The sequence below is a fragment of the Eptesicus fuscus genome, chromosome 6, assembly GCF_027574615.1.
Source record: "Eptesicus fuscus isolate TK198812 chromosome 6, DD_ASM_mEF_20220401, whole genome shotgun sequence".
Taxonomy (NCBI): domain Eukaryota; kingdom Metazoa; phylum Chordata; class Mammalia; order Chiroptera; family Vespertilionidae; genus Eptesicus; species Eptesicus fuscus.
In genome coordinates, this window is record NC_072478.1 from 58,406,554 (window position 1) to 58,424,119 (window position 17,566).

The following is a 17,566-nucleotide window of genomic DNA, read 5'->3' on the forward strand; positions in this document are numbered from 1 at the left end:
TCCATGTCTTTCAATTCTTGCTCCTGTCTTCTTCAATGAAAAGCAGCTCTTAGTTGTGACAGGCTGGATTTGCCAAGGTCAGGACCATAGCTTTGTTTACCTAACCACATGTATCATGGTTAGTCCATATACTTTCCCGTTAACTGCTAAATTTCTCAGGTTGTTTTCCATGCTAAAAAAAAAAAAATGGTCTCTTGGTTTAAGATTTTATTCACTCATCAACCATTAATGGAGATTCCACTAGATAGTCAACTACAGAGAGCAGAAATTTGTGTGTTTTCACTACCTTTTTTTTTTTTCTTTTTTTCCCCAAAACCCAGAGCTTTTGAAACTGGGACGAAGTATGTGATCTGAAATATGTGTTGAATGATACAGTGTCAATTACTGAAGGCAGCTCTATTCATATTAATGGGAAGCAAACATAAATACAGGCCTGTCCTCAGGGAGCTTACAGGAGAGAAAAGTAACTGGGATAGATCTTAAAAATAGTACATATTGTCACAGGGCTATGAAGTAGAGAAACAAGATGCTGTGAGGGTATAGACCAGAAGCGTCTTCTCTCCTGAAAGACATCTAGGAAGGGCTCCCCCAAAAATGACTTGATTTGAAACCAAAGGATAATTGGTCAATAACTAGAGGAAAAGAAGAGGGAAGAGAGTTGCATCCTGTTTAGTTTTACCTCAGTTCTTTTTCCTCTTACTCTATGTCCCCCCATTCGTATTTATCATTATAGACTCTTCCTATTTTTCCTGCCAATTTAGTTTGCTATCTACTCCTGGACTTCTGCATAAATCTCAAGTGTATATGGGTGTCCCTTTAGGAAACAGCCAAAGCTTACTTTCCTGTTAAAAATGCCAGTGATTGCCAAAACCAGTTTGGCTCAGTGGATAGAGCGTCAGCCTGTGGACTGAAGGGTCCCAGGTTCGATTCCAGTCAAGGGCATGTACCTTGGTTGTGGGCACATCCCCCAGTCGGGGGTGTGCAGAAGGCAGCTGATCGATGTTTCTCTCTCATCGATGTTTCTAACTCTCTATCTCTCTCCCTTCCTCTCTGTAAAAAAATCAATAAAACATATTTTTTAAAAATGCCAGTGATTATTTTAAAAACTAAAAATGAAATATCAAAGAGGAAAGTAAATTAACATGGAGAATATCTCCTTTTCTACTTATTTACTATAACTACTGTGTGTATAGGCCAGCTGGTGTTGCTCAGTGGTTGAGTGTTGACCTATAAACCAAGTCGAATACAGTATTTCTTGATGTGGGTTATGGTGGTTACATAGGGGTTTGCTGTATAATTATTAGTTAAACTAAACATATTTGTATATATTTCCCTATACTCATACTCACACTTAAACATAAACAAAGGAGGCAAAATTGGCATGTAAGAATGTGATGTAATAGGACAGTACAAACTAAATATAAACCTAGTTTGAGTCTACATAAGTAAAGGAAATTCTTTAAAATTCCAACCGAGTTACCTGCCCTTGACTGGAATCGAACTCTGGGACCCTTCAGTCCATAAGCCAATGCTCTATCCACTGAGCCAAACCGGCTGTGGCCTCAATTTATTTTTTTGGTAATCTGTATAAATGTAGCCTGCACTAACATCACTGGACAGGATCTTTCCATATCATATGCCACTTGCTTAACATGGGGCATGAAGACCTTCTCTCTAATAGACCTCAATTACTAGAGCCGCTTTGTTCAGATATCACCATGCCATCTCTTCCAGATATCATCATTAACATTCATGCCACTCATGCATGATTTCAGGGATAGCTGCCCTGGTTTATTAATGCCGAGAACCAATTCCAGCATGTAATAATTACAAGAGTTTTACCAAAAGGTTGGTGAAGCTTGGGGATCTCAACAGGGTTGAGTCAAATGCAATTTACCTGTTGGAAACGGCTAAAAGGCACTTCCCCCAAACCTGAATAGGATGATTGTCTGCTGCCATACAGCTCAGGGCATTTTATTGCCTCCTGTTGGCCAAACACCTGTACAGCTGTAGGCTATTCCCCAAACTGATAATGCTTCTGTATAAACCCTTTGATACTGTACCCTTTGAGGTGTATATTTCCACCTTGCCTTAGGATAAATCGTGTTGAATAAAAGCACGGGTCCTTGGTCAAGCAAGAGTCTTCAGTTCCTTTTAGCTGAAGCTCCTCTGACCCCCAATGCCTTTCAAAAATATCTTTCGTCCTTGGACACCTTCTTAATCATCTACGCACAGCCCCTTTCTCCAGAATGCTGAACCCTTTGTAAGGCTGGGAAAAGAACCCCGGCATTATGACACCCTAACGAGGGACACCAACATATTAAATGTTATTAGAAGAAAAGTCAAGAATAACAGGCCTTTATTACTAACCAGCAGCATTTGCTGTTTCAGCGCCGACTGGGAGATGCAGCGAAGAAAGCAATCAGCAAGCTCCAGGTCAGGACCATCAAGAAGGGCGACAAGGTAACAGCCTCTTTTCTTTGGGTGAGGGGCTATTTAAACAAGCTCCTGGCTTTACTGGCCACCAAGGTAGAAGAGAGAGAAGGATGGGAAAGGGGGAATGTATGCTAATAGTTCTCCCATACGCATCTGTTATTTTACCCATCTTTATTAAATACTAGAGGCCCGGTGCACAAAATTCGTGCACGGGGGGCGGGGGGTGTCCCTCAGCCCAGCCTGCACCCTCTCCAATCTGGGACCCCTCGTGGGATGTCCGACTGCCTGGTTAGGCCCGATCCCAGTAGGACTGGGCCTAAACGGGCAGGCGCACATCCCTCTCACAATCCAGGACTGCTGGCTCCCAACTGCTCGCCTGCCTGCCTTCCTGATTGCCCCTAACCGCTTCTGCCTGCCAGCCTGATCACCCCCCTAACCACTCCCCTGCCAGCCTGATTGATGCCTAACTGATCCCCTGCCAGCCTGATTGCCCCTAACTTCCCTCCCCTGCAGGCCTGGTCACCCCTAACTTCCCTCCCCTGCAGGCCTGGCCCCCCACAACTGCTCTCCCCTGCAGGCCTGGGTCTCCCCCCAACTGCCCTTCCCTGCAGGCCCAGTTGCCCCCAACTTCCCTCCTTTGCTGGCCTGGTCCCTCCTAACTGCCCTCCCCTGCTGGCCTGATCGTCCCCAACTGCCCTCCCTTGCAGGCCTGGTCCCTCCCAACTGCCCTCCCCTGCTGGCCTGATCGCCCACAACTGCCCTCCCTTGCAGGCCTGATCCCTCCCAACTCCCCTCCCCTGTTGGCCATCTTGTGGTGGCCATCTTGTGTCCACATGGGGGCAGCCATCTTTGACCACATAGGGGAAGCCATCTTGTGTGTTGGAGTGATGGTCAATTTGCATATTACTCTTTTATTAGATAGGATAGAGGCCTGGTGCATGGGTGGGGGCCAGCTGGTTTGCCCTGAAGGGTGTTCTGGATCAGGGTGGGGGTTCCCTTGTGGCATGGGGTGGCCTGGGCAAGGGGCCTGTGGTGGTTTGCAGGCTGGCCACACACCCAGGAGACCCAAGCGGAGGCCCTGGTATCTGGGATTTATTTATCTTCTATAATTGAAACTTTGTAGCCTTAAGCAGAGGCCAAGGCAGGCCAGGGCAGGTGGAAAGCTTGGCTTCCTCTATTGCTGGGGAAAACCAAGCCTCCTGCTCTCTCCGTGGCCGCAGCCATCTTGGTTGGGTTAATTTGCATAGCTGCTCCTGATTGGTTGGTGGGCGTGGCTTGTGGGTATAGCGAAGGTATGGTCAATTTGCATATTACTCTTTTATTAGATAGGACTAGAGGCCCGGTACACTCATGCACGGGTAGTATCCCTAGGTCTGGCCAGAGATCAGGGCCAATCTGTGGAGCAACTGGCGGGGCAATTGGGTGGCGGGGGTGGCCACTTGCACCTGCTTTAGCTGGCCTAGGGCCTGTGGGCTGGGGGGCAGCTCCTGCGTTGAGTGTCTTCCCCCTGGTGGTCAGTGCGCATCATAGTGACCGGTAGTTCTGCCATTCAGACAATTTGCATATTAGGCTTTTGTTACATAAGATAATTTAAAGCCCTTTATAAAATGTATACAATAGAACAGCAAAGTAGTTTGGATAGAAAATATGAGAAATTTAAAATTAATGTAGGAAGAGCAGATAAAGCCAGGATGAAATTAGAAAAATGCATTATCTAAAATGCCTAACAGAAATGGGTCCCAAATTTAGGTGGGTGCTTTCTAGCAGCCAATGCAAAGAAGGAAATAATATTCTATATTCAAGCAGTAGCTAATTACCTTATTCCAGTGTCCCACAAGATTAAAAAAAAAAAAAAAAAGATGGTTCCTGTATTAGGACTTGATTCTTTGCAAAGAAGACAATGTTATGTGCTGAACGATGTCCTCCACTACAGTAAATGCAGGAAGCATATTTAGTGCCTCGGAATTCTAGTGTCTAGAGCCCCAAAGTCATTGCAGCAGCTTCCCTCACTGTAGCAGGATGACATAAAGCCAAAAGCAAATGCATGTCTAGAGGATGGACAACAGAGCAGTGCAGTCCATACCTGTGGCCTCTGAGGATCTCTCTTCGCCCAGGAGAAATTTTAAAGCAGTGGATTGCAGACATGGATTTGGAGCTCTTGGGAGCTTGTAAGGGATTCATGACTCAACATGTATTCCAGGTATTTGTCTCTAGTCTGAATAATGGATTTGTCTCCCTAATTATGTGCTGCTGTTTTTCAACTATATAAAAATTCTGTTGAGCTTATTATGATAACATTCATTTCATTTAAAATCACTACTGAATTGAAAGTATTTTTCCATTACTTTTCCCCCTGAAACAGAGAATAATAAAAGAATAAGAACTATTATATAAGTAATATTTTATGGGGTATTAAAGGAGATTTATATACTTGGGGAAGAGAGGGGGAAGTCAGAAACACTATTTTAGCATTGTGTACATTAGATTCCTGAGGGATGGAAAGATTAAATATTATTCAGATACTTCTCCATAAATGGTATTTCTCATCTTCGAGTTTTTGCTATGTCACCTCTAATTATAATAAAGAGCATTATTAGTAATGGTACATTTAAAAATTGTTCCTACTTGCAGAGGAACCCAGAGACAAAACATGGAGGTTAGAATGAATGGAAACTAAGCCAGTAAATAGTAAATTATTGATTAAGAAAACTGACCCCAAGACCATTGAAGCCTGGCTCTGAGGCATGCTCCTTTGGCGTGTTATGTGGGTAGCTTCACAAGAGCTGAAACTACGAAAGTAGGCTCATGTGTGCTTTCTGTGTTGCAGGAAACAGAGCCCGACTTTGACAACTGTGCCGTCTGTATTGAAGGGTACAAGCCCAGCGACGTGGTCCGGATCTTGCCCTGCCGGTGAGTCACCAGGCTGCCTGCTTTGACTTGGGCCAGTGTGGCAAGTGCTCGCTGGCCTCTGGCTCAGACCCGCTAGGCCCATCTGCCCAAACGTTTCCATGTCTCACTATCAAACAACCGGAAAGCTCATTCTTTCTGTGTAACTTTTCTCCTGATCCTCTTTGCACCAAAGGAGGTATACCTCTAGGAAGTAGGACCTCATGATACAGTTTGATAGCGCGGATGCCAGTACTAGTTTTCTTCAATAGAAGATTTGTGATACTTGATTTTACAGTGCTATTTTAATTAAATGAGTAAGATCTTTCAAATATTTTATGAATGATCAGCAGCCAGGAAACGGTCAGGATTAAGTAGGAAGCCAAAGGCAGATTCCATTTCCTTTGTTTGGTTTTGGGGTTTTTTTGTTTGTTTGTTTGTTTGTTTGGGGGGTGGGGTTTTCTTTGTTTGTTTTACTAACAGGAACAGAATGTGACAGTCCCCGGCCAAAACTTCTAGAATCTATAGGAGAGAGTGCCCGCAGTGTAGCTGGAAAAGCTCCCCAGGTGATTCTCACGCAATCCTCATTCCTCTCGCTAATTGATATTTACTGTTAAGGTGTCTGAGTTCTTTTTATACAGTTAAAATTAAATACATTTAAATAACTTAATTAAATTATTTTAAAGTTGTCCTCCTGTAATTAAAAACCTTTCTGCATCTGCTCAAGTATTCTAAAAATAAAATTAAATTCTGCCTTAAAGAAATGGTCTTCACTTGAAAAGACTGGCATTAAAGAGTCTTAAAGTACTCACATAAATAAAGTAGAAAAATACACAAAGATAGAAAACACCCAAAGATACAACACAATCCATTTACTCATAAAACAATGCATCTTTAAAAACTATTCATTAGAAATACAAAAGAAATAAAATATGCCTTTGGAGGAATTGGTTTAATAATCCCAAAATGACAAAGAAGTGACAGAGAAAAAACTCACACCCAGGATATTCAAATAAATGCAGAAACCCTCAAGGGGAATGAATGGATTGTACTTGAAATGCTTTTAGGCCAGTTGATCATTAGGAAACCAGGCCTGAGGAAGTGCACCCTGGTGGCCCCAGTCAAGGCCTTTGAGTGGGATTCTTCTCCTTGGTTTATAGATGCCTGATTGTCTCTAAGATGAAATAGTAAGTTGGGCACATAAAGACTTGGTAGTTTCCTTCACATGAGGGTGCGATACATAAATTCTCTCTCTAAACATTATATGTGGCGTTTACTAGGTGACTTCTAGAAACCCTGGCAAAGAGTAGCAGTGTGTGAACCTCAGAGAGCCTCTCAGCGTAGCATCTTTTCATCTCTGCAGATTTTACTCAGGGTTTTATATATCCTGATAGTTACAAGTAAGGAAAGTGCTTTTCTTTATTTTATTTCTTGGAGACTGTTTAGAACCCTGTCAGGCTGCTCCTAATAAAAAAAATATTCAAAGCAGCCCAGCCAGTGTTGGCTCAGTGATTGAGCATCGACCTAGGAACCAGGGGGTCACGGTTCAATTCCTGGTCAAGGCACATGTCCAGGTTTCAGGCTCAATCCCCAGTGTAGGGCATACAAGAGGCAGCCAATCAATAATTCTCTCTCATCATTGATGTTTCTATCTCTCTCCCCTCTCCCTTCCTCTCTGAAATCAATAAAAAATATATATTTTAAAAATATCTAAGGCAAATTAAATAGCAACTTTTTCCTGAGTCTCCAAAGAACTTTACAAATGTAATTAAGAAAATATGTTAGGGGGGTAAGGGCATGTGCTGGGGGGGTGGGAGTGGCTGGGGCAAGGTCAATGGGGGAAAGAGGAACATATGTAATACTTTAAACAATAAAGAATTAAAAAAGAAAATCTGTTTTAAAAACTAAGTACAGCATTACTTTAGCCCTGTAATTCATACAGTCTAAAATACCTTGTTCATTTAGAGCTCTGGCATAAGTATATTCCATGTTACTACATATAGTTGCTAGAGGCTGCGTAATAGCCTAGTCACAGACGTATCACAGTTCACTTCACCATGCCCCTGTGTGTAACACCTGGCTGATTGCAATTTGTAATTATGACAAATTACATGGCTTGAGCAGCATTTAGATTGTCATGATATATCAAGCCAGATCTCCTTTTACTCTAAAATATTTTGGAAATATTAACCAAGAAAAAAAATAACATTTCAATATTTATCACATAAAATAATAAAACTTTAGGAACTTTCTTTTCTTTTTTTTTTTTTCCTTTTTGGAACTTTCATTTTATGTATACTAGCCCTTGCCCTAAGCTGGTTCAGTTTGGCCTCAAGCTTTCCCTTTTTATATCATTACTAGAGGCCCAGTGCACAAAATTTGTGCACAGGTGGGGGGGGGGCGTCCCTCAGCCCAGCCTGCAACCTCTCCAATATGGGACCCCTCGAGGGATGTCCGACTGTCTGAATCCCCTCGAAAATTGTCGGACATCTCTCTCACAATCCAGGACTGCTGGCTCCCAACTGCTCGCCTGCCTGCCTTCCTAATTGCCTCTAACCACTTCTGCCTGCCAGCCTGATCACCCCCTAACCACTCCCCTGCCAGCCTGATTGATGCCTAACTGCTACCCTGCAGGCCTGGTCACCCCTAACTGCCCTCCCCTACAGGCCTGGTCACCCCTAACTGCCCACCCCTGCAGGCTTGATCACCCCCAACTGCCCTCCCTTGCAGGCCTGGCCCCTCTCAACTGCCCTCCCCTGCTGGCCTGATCACCCACAACTGCTCTCCCCTGCAGGCCTGGTCCCTCCCAACTGCCCTCCCCTGCTGGCCTGATTGCCCACAACTGCCCTCCCTTGCAGGCCTGGTCTCTCCCAACTGCCCTCCCCTGCTGGCCATCTTGTGGTGGCCATCTTGTGGTGGCCATCTTGTGTCCACATGGGGGCAGCCATCTTTGACCACATGGGGCAGCCATCTTGTGTTGGAGTGACGATCAATTTGCATATTACTCTTTTATTAGATAGGATTTGGTTCTCAGCTTATTCCTTGATTCTTTTTGCTTCAAGCTCCTTACTGTCCATCTGCTTTTATTTCCTTATTGTAGGCCCTCCTTTAAATAGTGAACTTCATTGAGCATTCCCAAACACAGATTATACTTATGGCTGTTTGATCTTAGACTCGCCACATGTATTCACTCTTTGAAGAGCTCATACATTTTTTTCTATGCTGACTTTAAAATCAAGATATTTGTATGCCTGTTGCTGGGTTCTGCCAGACAGTTTGCAGTAATGGATGTTATCCAACAAAGGCACTGGCATTTGCTTTTTGCTAGGTAATTTCCTCTGGGGTATTATTAAGCCTTTGTTCCTATGAACTTCATAGACTCTCCCATTATTTCCAGGCTGACTCATACACAGAATTCTTTGCATCTCCTTGGAGTAAAAACTGTTTCCAAAAATGTTCCAGTTTATTGCCTTCCTTCTCTGATACTCTTTTCTGTGGCCTCCTTGCCCCTGACACACTGGGTATATCTCTACTCTGTTGTTGCTGGGTAGCGTGTCTTTCCGTATCACTCAGGAATGGATGCTCTTGTACCACCATATTTTCAAAATCATTCTCTTGTTTGTTTCCTTTGTCTCTTATGGAGACCCTTGCATGAGTAAGGAACTAATAATGATTTCCCTCCTATTTGTTGTCATGGTAATGATTAAAATCATGCACAGACATACCTACCAGCTCTAAGACGAGTTTTAACAACAGACCTATGCTATTCAGAATCAATTCTTGCTTTTACAAGTGCTATTTTAATTAAGTTTAACAACTCTTTTAAAATACTTTATGAATGATCATGAAAGGATCGATAGCCAGAATATGATCAGGAATAAGTAGGAAGTCAAAGGCAGATTCCATTTCCCTTGATCTTCTTCCAAACGGGAACAGAATGTGACAGCACCACCAAAACTTTGGGAATCTAGGAGAGGGTGCCAGCGTTGTATGTGCTGTGCTTTTAATTTAGCCTTGACTTTTGTTAACAGGAGAAAATGTCAATGAAGGGATTTAGATTTTGATACAAAAATCTAATTTATCTAACAAACAATTAGTTTTCACATATTCAATTCAAAACCTGACAAATAATGATAATGGGATGTATTTCTACTGTTATTATTATTGCTATTATTACAGTGTAATGTGATATTACTCTTATCATCATTATTGGAACTATTACTGTATCTAGTACAATGGCTACATCATTATGACCTTCGATTCTTTCCTGTCTTTCTGCAGTAGTCATCTTACTAAGCTCTCTGCTCCTACTCCTGCCCCTTAATTATTTATTCTGATAAGTCTATTTTTAATTATCTGGCTATAGACTAGATTGACTCCAAGTACTCTTCAGCAAATACAACTTTAAATTCATCAAGTGTATCAGAATTAGGACCAAAAAATTAGTTGAGGGAAGATTAATTAAAATATACGTCAGTCCTTCCATTTCTTTAAATTCTACTTCTGCAACAAGGGAGATTCACAGAAAACTAAAAACATGCATTATTACCTATTGGCTCCTTACAAGGGGGATTGAGTTGGCTGGTGCAATGGCCATTGCCTTCATCCTGGATCTCTGTATGAATCACGCTTGGGAACCCTGCCATGTGTGCTTTAGTATTTTATACTCTTCTCCATGGGGGCTCGCCACAGCAGTTCATATATGGGATAACTACATTTCTCCCAAGCAAGGGAGTGTTTTTATATTGTGGGTACTGGATGGTGATACTGTCCAGATTTCTCTCTATGTTTGCTGATGGGAAACTAAAAGCCCGGTTTGTGGCCCACACACATAGCCAAAAGCTATCTTTGCGGCCTCGTCCCTGACTCTGCTTTATGCCTGCATTCTTAGTTTTCTTTCTTCTTTTGCTTTTATGACATCTTCTGGGATATCGGTATCTCCTAAGTCTTCTTAAGTCCTTTCTAGAATAAACATTTTCCATGTCTTTAAAACTCTGTCAACATAGTTTTTAATCCTATATAATAAAGAGCTAATATGCTAATTAGACCAAACAGCAGAATGACCTTCCAGATGAAGCCCGGGTGGCTGTGAGGGTCGAGGCAGCCGGGGCTACGAGGGCCTACCCTTGCACAAATTTTGTGCATCAGGCCTTTAGTTGTTTTATAACATCCCATATAGCATAATTTATTTGATTATTTTTGGACATTTCAATTGCCTCCCCCATACACACACACACACACACACACACACACACACACACACATACATTTTTGCTGTTATAAATAGGCTGTCATAAATAGCTATGTGTGTAGACCTTAGTTCACATGTTGGCATATTTCTTTTTTTCTAAGGTTAGGTATTCAAATAACCTAATTGTTTTTCATAAAGTTGTATTGAAAGAGTTTTCCAGCCAGTCAGAGCTAAGAAGACTATTCCAAGCGAAGACAACTCATGGTAACCAGGAATTGTTAGCTTATAATGCCCATCAGGATGGTGGAGGAGCAGGCTGGTTCAGATCACTTAGGACCTGAATGCCCAGCCACGGAGCCTGGGCTGTAGGCAGGTGCTGGGGGCCTCTGAGGGGTTTAGCTTGTACCACATGCACAGCACGCTGACACCATGTGCAACACCGTGTGGCTTGAAGGGATGTGACTGGAGTTGGGAGACCAGTTAACATTTTGCACTCAGATGTCAAGTGTGACTCGACACAGTTAGCATCGGTAGCAGCTCTTTTTATACTCTTTGAATGTATCAATAATTTGAAATATAAAAAAATCCAAATAAATAAGTTTGTATGAAAGAAACTCCAGTTTTTTTATTCTACTGCTGCGCTTTGTAAAATCTGGGATATTTAAAAAATTAAATCCCGAGTAGAATAAAGGAATAGAGAAAAAAAGCAAGCGAGTGCAAAGGGTTAAGAGACTGTTAATCTAAAAATAAAAGGCCAAAGTGAAAGGCAAGAATCATTTATTTGCAATTAAAAGAATAATTATTCTGGAAATACTGATTTATGCAGAAACCGAAATAGTGTCCCAAAGAAGAAAAAAAAGTTAAATGATCTTAGAGTAAAAAATACATTCTTGAGAATTATCAGTCCTACATTCTTAGTGCTATAGGATTGGTCCAGGATGGTTATTAGTCAGATGTCAGGTGGTCTGGATGATAGATACCAGGTGGTCCGAATGATAGATACCAGGTGGTCCGGAACATGGGAACCAGGAGGTCTGGTCTCATCCAGTGGTCTGGAAAATGGATGTCAGGTGGATGTCTATGTGAGCCCTGCAGGGGGTAATCAGTTGGCCTGGATATGTGAGTCCTGCAAAGGGCAATTAGAGTATTAAGTTATCTGCAGGTCCAGATGTATATCCAGGCATCAACAAAGGACTGGAAAGTTCAAACAAGTATAAGTTCCCAGGATAGTGAGAACAGGAATTGAGTCTTTCCTCATACCACAACTTTCATAATGTTAATAATCTTAGCAGCTTGGTTAGAGTGAACTCCACTTTATTTATTCCCGGTCTTCACTCTTCCCTTAAGACTATTGTAACACTGAGGCAGAAAGTGCTGGAGGCCTGAGTAGGATCCTTGGCACTGGGGATGTAGAGAGAAGGATCTAGTCAGGAGAGACTCAGAGGAAAACCCATCATGAGTCCACTTTTGGAATAGTTGAAAATGGCTGCCTATATCGGTTGGTGACTGGTAGATGCATTTGTTTGTGTTTAAAACATGCTCTTAGAGATCAACCAAAGGACGTATATGCATGCATATGAGCATAACCAATGGACACAGACACCAGGGGGGTGAGGGCATGAGCGGGGGGTGGGGAGTGGGGAGGGCAATGGGGGAATAAGGACACATATGTAATACCTTAATCAATAAAGAAAATAAAAATTAAAAACATATCCTCAGGTGAGGATTAAATAAGTAAATAGATAATGTTACTTACATTTAAAAAGAAAAACACACACACATGCTCATATCTTTTTCATTCAGATTCTAAACAATAGAAGAAATCCAGCAGCTGGCACACTATTGCTTCAAAGCCATAACAGAAAAAAAACAGATTTTAAGCACTAAAACAGAGTTCCTTTATCACTTAAAACATGTGAGGACAAACTCTGGCTTATCTTTTGGTGACTTTCTCCTGAGTTATCCAGCCCCAGAACAATCCCATACCCGGGTCATTGAGGCACACCTCCATTTTGGATAGATAATTGTTCGATTCTGTGCTACCCTTCCTCTTTCTCTTCTCTCCATTTAGAAACGAGGCTTAATTTCAGTTGTATCCGTTTAAGAGCTCTCTTAGTAATGCAGGACATGCAAGGTATAATACTGTTGGCTTTTTTCTTTGAAACTTAAGCCTACATTTTACAAATATCTGAATATGACTAATAGGATTCCTACTGTAAAAGATGAAATAGAGATTTAAACACAGTAATATGCCAGACTAAAAATCAAAAACAGAATAAGTGGTTACCATTAAATTGCAGTACAAATTAACCGTGAAAGGACAAGTGAAGCTTGTAGGTGCCAATTGGGGTCATAGATACCCTAACTGGCACAGGAATTCCTAATGACATTTCAATATCTGAGTCAGATAGCACCTAAAAGTGATAGGCCTGAAGATTTGGAAAAAGAATTTTTTGAGGACAAAGCCCAATTTTGGTCTTCTAGTTTCTTTGAAGGTCTGTTCGCTACCATGTGTCTACAATCGACAAAGACATTCATAAATCATCCCTGTCCATCTAACCAATCAGACAGCTATTTTTCTTTTTCAGTTGATGTGACTGACATATATTTTTAACATGAACCTGGTTATTAATTGACTCCTCAATGCAAGCACCCATTAACTCCTATCCCCAAAGACAGGTGACATTTTCTTCCACCAGAGAAGTAGCTCTGGGAGACATCTAGTAGAAAGGACATGGCAAACAGTAAAGGGATCCATTTGTAGAACTTTCTGAACAAGCACCTATGTTAAGACTTCCAGGCTTGCCTGCCAAGACCCAGCCTCGTTAAAGTCAAGTTAATGAGATGTACTTGAGCTAATGTAGGTGAGCGCACAGCAGTACACCAATGAGTGGCTGGCTTCCGATGGGCCCCCCTGAAAGGCTGTTTGTTCAGTGTGTCCCGGAGAATTTCCTTGTTCTCATGGGTGCTTCCAACAAGCCCACCTGGGCCATCTGTAGCCTCACCTGTCTTGCCTGAAACTCTGAAGTGGGATCCACGTCTTGGGTCCGTTCATGATAACCCAAGGTGACTTCTCAGTTGGATGCTGATATTCATCTGGAAACTTCCCTTTTTGGGGGCGGGGGACACGAGACTCTCCTTGCCAGACATGGCATGATCATTATAAAGAACATAACATAAAGAAGAATTATAATCTCATGTAAAAATGGGCATCATTTTAATATTTGATAACTCAAAGCATCACAATCAAGTTTTACTGAAAGCACTAAAAATAAACACTAGCCCCTTAAGCTGTTTTTCCCCAGGGACCAGTCTGATTTTCAGATGAGTCAAATGAACTGAATGTCTTTGTGGGGAGAAAATTCCAACCCCTTTATGAGTAAAAGAAATTTACAAAATGCTGAAATGTGATCAGGATTCCGACGATGAGTCCTATAACTCGTGAAATGGAAAATAAAGGGGTGCTTTCTAGCCAGGCAGAAATGGGCTGTCCTAACTTCACCCTGCATGCCTGTGACATATCTTGATTAGGAACAGGTTTTTTTCCAAGTTCCTTTTTTTGAAAACAGTGATAAATGTTGGCTGGTTTTCATAAGGTTTGACTCACTCTTTCAAGCCCATGTTATGCAAGTTAGATTATTGGGCATTCTGTCTATATAGAGATGTGATTTTTGAAATAACTTTCAGGGTTTTGTGGCTAATACATTTTTAACACAGAGAAAAGTATAAAGATGTAAACAAAAAATAATCTCACTACTGAGAAAGAAATTATTATTAATATTGGTCTATTTCACTTTTTATAATGCATGTATATAAATACCATAGATGTTGTTATACATTGTATGTTGTTAAATATATACCACGTATTTGTTAAACATTGTAGAGTCAGAACATTAACACGATTTTTATTCTACTTTCTTATTTAACATTAAAAAGTAAGCATTTTCAAAAAAAAAAGTAAGCATTTTTGCCCAGCTGGCGTGGCTTAGTGGTTGAGCATTGAGACCTATGAACCAGGAGGTCACAGTTCGATTCCCGGTCAGGGCACATGCCTGGGGTTGTCGGCTCAATCCCCAGTGGGGGGACATGCAGAAGGCAGCCAATCAATGATTCTCTCTCATCGTTGATGTTTCTATCTCTCTTTCTCTCTCCCTTCCTCTCTGAAATCAATAAAAATATATTTTTTTAAAAGTAAGCATTTTTTATAATTAGAAATTATTTTAAAATATCTTAGTGGTTGCAGAGTAGCCCATTATTGGGGTTTAGTTAACTGCCCTCCTGTTGTTCAGCATTTAAATTGCTTCCAGTTTTCATCATTATAAAAACATTACCTTAATTGTTTTTATATATTTTCCTATGTATAATATCCCTTAGGATACATTGCTAAAAGTGAACTTACAGGGTCAAAAATGATTTTTTTAATATATTTTATTGATTTATTTAAAAAATATTTTTATTGATTTAAGAGAGGAAGGGATAGGGAGAGAGAGATAGAAACATCAATGATGAGAGAGAATCACTGATTGGCTGCCTCCTGCACACCCCCCTACACTGGGGATCGAGCCCGCAACCCAGGCATGTGCCCTTGGCCGGAATCGAACCTGGGACCCTTCAGTCCGCAGGCCGACGCTCTATCCACTGAGCCAAACCGGCTAGGGCAATATATTTTATTGATTTTTTACAGAGAGTAAGGGAGAAGGATAGAGAGTTAGGAACATCAATGAGAGAGAAACATCGATCAGCTGCCTCCTGCACACCTCCTACTGGCGATGTGCCCGCACATGCCCTTGACCAGTATCGAACCTGGGACCTTTCAGCCCGCAGGCCGACGCTCTATCCACTGAGCCAAACCAGTTAGGGCCAAAAATGATTTTAAAGAACCTTCATAAGTTTTGTCCAACTGCTTTCATGAAAGATAGTAATGGTTTACAACCCACTGAATGGGATGTGAGGATGCTTATATTAGTGTCACTTTGGAACCTTGAACTAGAACCATTTTAAACGTCTTTCTCATTTGATAGGCAAATATGAAGGTAGCACTAGTTCTTTTTCTTTTCTTTTTTTTTTTTTTTTAAGGAACTGCCATGGATATTCAGAATCAATGGCATATACATACATATACATATATATGACATATACATCATATACATATACATATACATATACATATACATATATATATTCTAGAGAGAGGAAGGGAGAGAGATAGAGAGAAACCTCCATGAGAGAGAAACATCTATTGGCTGCCTTCTACACGCCCCCTACTGGGGATGGAGCCTGAAACCCGGGCTTGTGCCCTGACCTGGAATCAAACCGTGACCTCCTGGTTCATGGGCCGGTGCTCAACCACTGAGCAACACCAGCCAGGCAAGGTAGCACTAGTTTTAATTACCATGTTTTTTATTTCTTTGAGATATTACTGTTGACTAACAAGCTCTTCATATATCTAATCTAAATTGTCATTGTCTATAAGATGCTTACCAATTTTAAAGGTGTTAAAATGGGGATGGGGAATGGGATGGCATAGAATTAATTAAATGTGATATTAACTATTTTAAAATTTTTATTTTGATATTTTCAGTAAATAGTGCTTTTTCGCTTTTAAATATTTTACTTTGTTTTGATAATGCTTTTTGATTAACAGTAAAAAAGATAAAATATATGAATTTTATCTTTGTTCATTTTTATTTCTTCCTCTCTATGCTTCCCTATCAAGAAATAAAAAAACATTGGTTAACTACATTTTTAAAAATGTATCTGAAATTTATGTTGGTGTGAAGCATTCCACTCAAAACCATTATTTAAAAGACACATACTTTCAGGAATATAACTTAACATACTCTGCCAAATTAAAAGTTATATAATGTGGTAGGAGTTTAAAATGGCACAACTGCTTTGGAAATTTGACAGTTTCTGCTAAAGTTAAACACATACTACCCATCTATCCTAGCAGTTCCACTCTTGGATATGTACCCAGGAAAAATGAATGCTACATTCACAGAAAGACTTGTACAAGAGTTGTCCTAGCACATTTTTCATAATAGCTGAAAAGGAAAACAACCCAAATGTCTAACAACAGAAAAATGAATAAACAAATTGGGGTACATACACGCAATGGAATATCACTCAGCATTAAAAAACAATGTATATTTTTTTAACAATATATATTAATAAGCATACATTAAAGCACACGTGAACCTGAAAACATTATGTTGAGCAAAAGAAACCCAGGCAAAAAAATAAAGAAAGAAAGAATATGCTTTATGATCCCATTTATATGAAATTCAATCACAAACAAAGCTCATCTGTGCTGACAGAAGCCATAATGGTGGGTACATGGCAGGGAGTGGATGCTGACTGGTGAGGGGCAGGAGAGGTCTCTGGGGAAACTGTATCTTCATCTGAATAGTACATACACTACAGTCATGGAGCTTTCTTAAGATTTAAGCAATTTTTATACCTACATTTAAAATAATGGGGGCGGGGGGGATTTTAATACAAAGAAGCTATCCTTTGAACTTCAAGAAAAAAGATAGTTCACTTAGTGCCTTAGTCAAAATTACATAAATTTTAAGTTCAAAGTGTGCTGATGGTGTTTTCTAATAACTTTTCTTTGATTACTTTGGAGTTGTATGTGTACCCAGCCAAACATTAGCGACATCACTGAATCTCAGGGATGAAAGGAGGAAACAGAAAAGGAGATGGCAGGGCTGGTAAATGATGTCTGATGTGTTACTTTCTGTTGTCTGCAACGGAGCAAATGCCGCCCGAGGAAAGAGGTCTTGAACTGTAATAACCTTGTTAAATATGGCATTCTGACTTCAGATGTCCTGATCCCCAGTTATATTCATCAACTAGACAGACGGGAGGAATGCCAACCAGCTTTGCTGCCCCAGCCAAGCGATATAATTAGACCAGGGTCAAGTTTTCAGCACGGAGCCTCCCTCCGCCAGAAACCAGAGGCGCGAGTGACACTGGCTACGAAAGGAGGGTTCGGCAATGCCCTCGGAACTTGCGTTCCCCAAGGATCGATTTCGTCCACTGTAGCTAAAA

General features: G+C 41.0%; 1 protein-coding gene across 1 annotated transcript in view; it reads left to right on the forward strand.

Annotated features, from left to right (window-relative positions):
- The window catches only part of RNF150 (ring finger protein 150), a 169,479-nt gene that overhangs the window by 101,064 nt on the left and 50,849 nt on the right, over nt 1–17,566 (forward strand). The window contains exons 3-4 of the mRNA XM_008143730.3: nt 2,392–2,463; nt 5,264–5,346. Coding sequence (XP_008141952.1) covers nt 2,392–2,463; nt 5,264–5,346 — 155 coding nt within the window. The remainder of the gene's footprint in view (nt 1–2,391; nt 2,464–5,263; nt 5,347–17,566) is intronic.